Below are 7,931 nucleotides of genomic sequence, written 5' to 3' on the forward strand. Positions count from 1 at the left end.
TGGCGGCCGGGAGACGGGGCTTGGGGGGGGGCTTTGGGGGCGGTTCCCCGGCGCCCCCCGCCCGCCCGCCCGCTCGGCCCTCCGGCGCCGGGCCCGCGCAGACTGCGCCGCCCAGAGTGCACCGGGGCCGTCTCGCGAGAGGCGGCGCGGAAGCGGGGGGCGCGGCCCGGAAGCGCCGCAGCCCGGAGCCGGGAGCGCAGCGCCCGCCGAGCCGACCATGGCTGAGACCGACCCGAAGACCGTGCAGGATCTCACCGCCGTGGTGAGGCCGCCGGGCCCGGGCCCAGCGCCCCGGGCGGAGCGGGGAGCGCCGAGCAGGGCGGCCGGGCCGCCGCCGGCTGAGGAGAGGCGCCCGCGGAAGGGGGGCGGCAGCCTCCGGCCTCGCCCCGTTGGCGGCCCCTGGCGCGGCCGAGCTTGGCCGACTCGCGGCCCTTGCTGCGGGGGCTGCCGGGCCTGCGGCCTTTCCCCGGGCGCTGTGTGAAGAGCGTCCGGTGCAGGGCTGCTCCGGTGGGCCCCTCGGCGGGGCGCAGGCTCGGCCCGTGTCCCCGCGCCGCGCTGGTGCCGGGGCTCGCCGGCCCGGACGGGTGACCCGTGTCGGGGAGGGCTGGGGAGCACCGGGGGGAGGCTGATACCGAAAAAGTGGCACCGTGTGATTAACGTAGGGTGTAAAAAGTGTTATCATGTGGTTAAGGTAGGGTGTGAAGTGTCATCATGTGATTAACATAGGGTGCCGGCAGCAGCTGTTGTGGTTTGACTCCCGGTTGCGGAACACAGGCATTTTCTAGACCTAGTTGTTTACTGTGAGCCTCAGTTCTCCTTTGTGTTCCTATATATATATATGTATACACGTATATAAAATGGTACTTAAATATGGACTTCTACTGCAGAGTTTGTGTGCAACTGAGCATAGCAATGAAAGCAAACGTACTTATCTCATTACATGAGATTAAATACTGTAACAACCTCTTTAATGGAAACAAAACAGACTTCTTTTTTTCCTTTCTGTTAGGTGCAGACATTGCTTCAGCAAATGCAGGACAAATTTCAAACCATGTCTGACCAAATAATTGGAAGAAATATCCTTTTTTTTTAAAGTCAGATAGGTGTTATACACTACAGAATCATAAGTATTTTAAAGTATATTTACCAGTGGGATTTGTAAGATAAATTCAAAGTGACCGTAACAGCTTGAGCAAAGCTGTGATAAAAACAAACAAAAAAACCCCAACCACCACTGGATTGCAGTCGTATTCCTTAACTCCGGTGAACTTGATGACATGAGCTGTCGCATAGACGACCTGGAGAAGAACATAGCAGACCTCATGACACAAGCAGGAGTGGAAGAATTGGAAGGCGAGAACAAGACCCCTGCTGCTAACAAGAGTTAAAGTGAGACAGTTGCTTGCTAGCCTTGAAACAAATCCTTGGGTTGCTTGAAATTACTGACTTTAAAGTAGATTGACTTTTTCCTTTGATTTGTGAGGTAGTCTGAAATGCACGCAGAGCAGAATTATACAAGTGTGTATATATATATATAATTGTGTGATAGATATACACAATTATATATTATGCTATAATATAGGAAGCCTTCAGAAGCTGTCCTTAGTAGGCTTCTGCTCGCCTCTTCACTGAAGGTGCTTTCCTCATAAGTGTTGGGAGGAGAGCTAGTTTGTTGGTACCTAGTTAGTTTTGAGGGAGTGCAAAAGCTGTATTCGTCCTCTGGTACTCTTGAGTGAGATCTGAAATAGTGGCTATCTTTGCAGCATGGGAAGGAGAAGAGATGGGGAAAAAATTATCGGTAACAAACAAGTTGTTCTCTTGTTTTCTTTTACTGTATCTGAGTGTTTTGAAAAAGACTGTAATCTTGTGTATGTTACCTATAGCAGCTCAAATTTCCATAGCTGGAAAGCCAGTGTGAGTGTGGTGCTATTTTTCCATCTGCTGCTGCATCCTGTAGACTTCAAGTGCCAGTAAGTTGCTGGAGACCAGACTTGCTGCTGTGCACTGGGCCTAATGAGTGAGTTACTGTTGATCAGCTGTAAATTCCTCCTGTGTAAGTTAGGAGCTTGCTGAGAGTATGTGACTCACACACACCATTGCAGAGCAGCAGGTCCTGACTCGGACGGTGTAAGACAGCACTCAGACATGAGGCAAGGTGTAGTCTAGGGCGACACTCACTGGAAAAAAGAAATTTCTTATTGATAAGTAAATGTGGTATTATATATTCTTATTATGTAATTTCTTAATTGATAACCTGCCCCTATATTACACTAAAATGTTGGAGGAGTAGATGTTTCATCTTCTTGGCAAGCAGCAGTTCAAAATCTAGTACAAAACCATGTAAATAAATTCAGGTAACGCCACACACAGCATTTACAACAATTGCTAGAGGCATTTCAGAAGATGGGGGCAATTCAAGTATGCCAAAACTGTTAAAGCAGAAACAAGGGGGGTTTGTGTGTGTGGTGCTTAATTATTATATGTGAGTGCTAAGGTTTCACTTCAGTTTTTGTAGAGCTTGATTTTTGTAATCCATGGAAGGCAACTGTTAAATAAATTGAAGTACTAGATGTATCATGTTAGATTAACTTTTTGTTTGAGGCGGCTAAGACATGTCTCAGCCTCTCTTTGGCTTGAATTTCTGAATTCAAGTCTAGAATACTATGCAGCCCATACCGTAGGCGAGTGTGTTTGAAACGGGTATATATCTTGTTTGTTAAGGTACCTATTTTTTGTGATACTTTGACAGACATACAAATTATTATGGGCTTCATTGTCCCCAGTGCCAGTTCCCTTAGCCTGAACCCCAGTGAAGATTTCTGATAAGAACGATTCCCTTAATTCTTTTGAGTAATTTTAAAAATTATTTTTCCCCAACAGGTTGCTGATAACTTAAGATGAATCCTGGAAGACTTCCTTTTTTTTTTTTTCTACAAATCCTTGGAATTACAGAACCGCTTTTTGCAACTACTGTGTGTAAAAGCATTTTATATTGTTACAGAGCTTGCATTCCTAATGTATATTGTATAGTTAGGGATAGGTTAGTTTATATTTTGATTTGTGTACTGTAATTTCACTTTCTGAATTCTTGTTATGAGGATCAATTAGTTGTGTTATTAAAACACAGATCTTATGTATCTCAACTACTGGGTGTATTTTTTGTGAGGCCACTTTTTTCTCTTTCTTACACTTTTTCTAGACATTTCATTTTGTATAGCTAAACATCTAGTGATTCCCATCAAATGGAAATCTTAACGTGTCCTACGTAACTTTGTGGAGTGAGGCACAAGACTGAAACTTAGCATTAATCTTAGCTCTAGTATCAGTCACTTAACTAGTTCAGGACTATGTGTTGTTTTCTCATAGATGTAATAAGGTGATTTTGGGAACATGAGCCACTGAACATCAAAATCCTATCTCCTACTCCTGGCGTTACCTTACCTGTGTGTTCCCTAGAGCATGAACCAGAAATAGAGATTTAACATAGAGACGTTTGTACACAGTTGAGCAACCACTGCCATTCAAATCTGTTATATTTAGACAGACAAGGAACTATTAACTATGAAAAAATGTCACTATGGGATTTAAGTTTTTTAATACTGTAAAACTACTTTGACAGTACATTGTTTAGCATCACCTTTGAACAATAATTCTGATTAAAATAGTGACACTAGACAGAACAGGGATGGGATTGTGGGAGTGTCTATATGTGGTCTTTCAGTTTAAATCACAGGCTTGTTGTACAAAACAGTTTGCTGACAAAGCAATGATATATTGAGTAACAAAAAAGGAGAGAATCCAGTTAGAATTGTAAAGCCTTGCTTCTTCAATAACAACTAGCTGGAGCTCTGGTTTAGAAAGGTGTTTGCTTTTCTGATCATATCCACGTTTATGGGCCTGGAGTTGAATGGATTACATTAGAGTATTTTTTGCAATGCAAACTCTTATTTAAAGAGTCTGTACTATGTCACTTGTGAAGAAAAATGACCAATGTCAGCTGTTACTGACAATCATTGCAATGCTGCTCCAGCTTGCAATACAAATTTAAGAAAGCAGTAGTGGCAGTCAATGGTTATATGTGGACCATGCTCCAGACTGCTCTTTGAACACCACCAAATTAGCACCTGTGTATTATGAAGGCAATATGACAGGTCATTTTTCAAAACTGAGGGGAAATTGTAATAAAAGCTCATAATAATAGGGGAATTTTGTGAACATAGGAAATGTATCGATATACCTTGTAATACCAGCCCTTAGGCTCTTTGTAATGTCATTTTAAAAAAATCTAATAAACTATTATGTGGTAACAAATAGGTCGTATATATTAAAGCAAAAATCTAGTGTAATTACATCATTATATGTGAAGTTATATTTAGTGTAAGTTACAGAAAGACTTCAGCACAGCTGCTGCTTATAGAATAGGTATTTGTGTAATAAAAGGGTGAGCATGATTCATGCCCTGTCAAATCTGGATGTTACTAGGTAATTACAATGTAGACAACATTCATAGTCAAGTATATTAAAGTGGAAGATCATTTTGTATGATGTTTATACAACTACAGATTCTCATTTGGCATTCCTCCTGTGGGGGAAAAATGGTCATGCCTGAATTTGCTTGCACTGTCCTGTATACAGCAGTAGTAGGCCTGCTTTCCCAAAGTTTATTGTGTCAGAATAACTTATTGGAAAATTATTTCAGCTTTAAGAAGCAGCTAGACTCTCCAAGCCGTTGGAAAGATTCTAATCACTTTTCAGTAGGGGTAGTTTTCCCTTATAAATACAACAACTGATTTTGAAAAGTAGCAATTCAATTCAAAACAAGCCTTTCGGACAGAAAGGCATTACTTGTAGTTCTTTAAATACTGCATGTTTTTGAGAAGCATGTTTTATTCTTACTCAGAAGCAGTGATAGAGCTTCTACCTACGAACAGCACATACAAGCCGAAGCATGGTCCCTTTTGACTACGTTTTCTCGAAGTGCAGTTCCTTTAATAGACAAAGCTAAGCAGAAGGTCACAATTCTAAAGTTAGTTTATATGGATTTGATAACACTTTACAAATAATAGTGGTGGGTTTTGTTTTCTTTTTTCTGAATATGTGGGTTACATCTTATCTGACAAATACTTGTCCCTGCCGCTAGGCTGTCTCACTTGGGAAGAAAGGAAGGGATCAAGGTTTTTAATAGGGATTGTCTTCCTCATTAGAACATGACGAAAACTGTTCTATATATTTATTAGAATCAAACTAGGTGCTGTGTTTTATTTAGGACTGTTTGCAGCTTGCATTTTTTTAGCTATTTCTCTCTGTAAAGGCTGTAGAAAGACTTTTAAGAGAAATTTTCTGCTACCTGTCATCATGGTTAACATACACTTGGATTTTATCATTGATGTATTTACGTCCTACAGTTTATTTGCACAAACAGTTACAGATTACATGCATCTTACTCTGATTTCCTTGTACAAGCAGGTGTAGCGGATGCTGCATTTTCCAGTTTGCAATTCAAAATATGGATTTGAGCAGACCTGCTGTAATTCATAGGCACAGCAGATCCACGACATGGCAGCAAAATTGTCTGCTCTGCCTGTGTGAGTGAGCATGGGTATCTGCTCATGCCTGCCTTCTGCCTGTCTGCAAGAGGGGAAGGGGGTTCTGGTGTAACAGATGCCTTCTAGGAGGAGGTGAAATAGATGGAAATGCACTCTTAGATGGAAATGCACTCTTAGATGGAAATGCACTCTCTTCAGCTTGCTGCTTCCTCCATTCTTTCCCATCCTAGCCCAAGCAGAAGCAAGGGGATGGCAAAACTACTTTTTGTAAGTGGGTACGAGGTACAGAATAATGTGGAATGAGTAGAAAGTCTACAGGTCCTGCACTTACCGGGAAAACAAAGAACAGCTAAGGATGGAGAAGACAGACCACCCCCGGCCCCGCGCCTAAGTTCCTCAGGCTCTCATTGTCTCTGCTCTCGCCTTGCACCACTTGTGCTCCAGATTCCCATTACCACCATCTTCTTCAACCCATGCTTCTCTTCCACTCTTCAGAGCTCAGTTTCAGTTGTTACTGGGGAAAAAGCTGTTTCCAAACTGTCTCCAGGTAACTACTTAGTATAGATGTTCTGTCACAAAAGATCTACGTTAGGGACAGCAAATAGGGTATTTTTTTTTTCTATGACAAGAAATATGAGTGACACCATGCAAGTCTTCACAGTTTTCCCAGCCAATCGTTAATAGCAGCATTGTTTTCTGAATGGTACACTTAAGACCTGAGAACCCAGAAACAGGTTGAAGATCTCAGGAGCTGTATGGCCTATGCATTTTACACTGGGCAACAGAAATAAATTTGAAACTCCTGCCTTGTCTCGTCTGATGTCTTGATTTCTGTCTTTTTAGCAGGAATGATACTCTCAGTACAGAGGAACAGTGTTACAATAAATCCATGTATTGAAACGCATAGGCCTACTGATAAGTGATCCAGAATTACGGTATCCCTAAGAGGATTTTTTATTTAATCTCTGCCCTAAAGACAATATATGGTAAATAAGACTGCACCCACACAGCTCTTCAACTAATACCATCTGGTCCATGCACTAAATGAAGCCGGTTATAGGCCAGAGAGACACTGAACTGCGACACCCGCTGCCTGCGAGAGCCGGGCTCCCAGATGGTTGGCGAGTCCCGCTGCCTGCATGGCTGCCTGCCTCGGGACGGGGGCACGAGACAAGAGACGGGGAATATTTGTGCAATTCATGTTATCTGCAAATTCATGAATCTGCAAAAACATGAATGCAAATTCATGTTATCTGGCCTCCTCTAGACTGACTATCTTGACACTCCCAATAAAGAACCGTTGGTTCCTTAGGTGAGTGAGGCACAGGGAATTGGTTTGCCAGAGATTACGATGGAAATCGGTAAGACCTAACCCGCCTGTCTCCCAAACCCTGGGGGAGGGCTGAGGTCACTCGGTGGTTCTTCCTCCAGATTGGAAAGCTCATGGAATTCATTCCTTTGTATTGTAAATACATCTGAGACTGTGCCTTCAACGAGAACATAATTTTGATTCCATATGGGTTTGCTGTGAAGCCCCTGCAACCAAGGCGGGAGGCACTGTCCAACCTCCCTCTAAAATTACACCTGAGCCTGCAGTTTTTCTGGAGGTATTCACAGGGAATTACTTAATGAAGCTCTTAGCTTTTCCTCAAGATTGTAACTTCCTAGCAGATAGTGCCTTCTAGTGGGCACAATCTCACTAATAGAAGGAACGCTACTCAGATTAATTATTTGGTTACCTTTAATGTACAAGGTCAGATGTTAGGACTTCAACGAGCCACATGCTGCTTTGGAAATTGGTTATTACACAAGACACTAAGGCTTTATTTACAATTAAGAAAAATAATAGAATACACAAATAACGTCCTGAGCTTTAAGCCTTACCGTGTTTTGAAAAGCCTTGATGCTCACTGAGAGATTTTTTTTCTGACTCTGATGTAGAGTTAATGAAATTAAGTCATTAAGAAAGCCTGGGAATAGAAACGTTACATCTTGTAAGTACTGTGAGATAGGAGAGGTTAAACAAGAATTGTCTCTCTGAAAAATGCACGTGTATTAATAGAAAGTATTCTTTTATAGTGCTTTGCTACAGAACTGGCATTTTTATTTATGAAGCTCTTGTAGTTCCATACATATGTAGAAATTCCTTCAGCTTACAAAGCTGTATGCCATGGTTTAACCCCAGCGGGTAATTAAGTGCTGCGCAGCCACTTGCTGGATAATCGAGGAGAAAAGAATTGGAAAGGAGTGTAAAACTCGAGGGCTGAGATAAGATAATTAACAACTGAGATAACATAAACCCCAAGGAACAATAATAATAATAATAACCATTATAATGAACGAGAGGGAGAAGGGGAGAGGAATGAAATCCAAAGGGAAGGGAGA

General features: G+C 42.4%; 1 protein-coding gene across 1 annotated transcript; it reads left to right on the top strand.

The window, feature by feature from the left end:
* The first annotated feature begins 133 nt into the window (after window positions 1-133).
* Window positions 134-3,143, top strand: HSBP1 (heat shock factor binding protein 1). The gene is made up of 4 exons (XM_040615336.1): window positions 134-262; window positions 1,010-1,076; window positions 1,270-1,389; window positions 2,881-3,143. Exons 1-3 carry the CDS (start codon window positions 218-220, stop codon window positions 1,386-1,388), a joined length of 231 nt encoding a protein of 76 aa, XP_040471270.1. The 5' UTR covers window positions 134-217; the 3' UTR covers window position 1,389; window positions 2,881-3,143.
* The last annotated feature ends 4,788 nt before the right edge of the window (window positions 3,144-7,931 follow it).

This window comes from Falco naumanni, chromosome 15 (assembly GCF_017639655.2).
Source record: "Falco naumanni isolate bFalNau1 chromosome 15, bFalNau1.pat, whole genome shotgun sequence".
Classification (NCBI taxonomy): Eukaryota; Metazoa; Chordata; class Aves; order Falconiformes; family Falconidae; genus Falco; species Falco naumanni.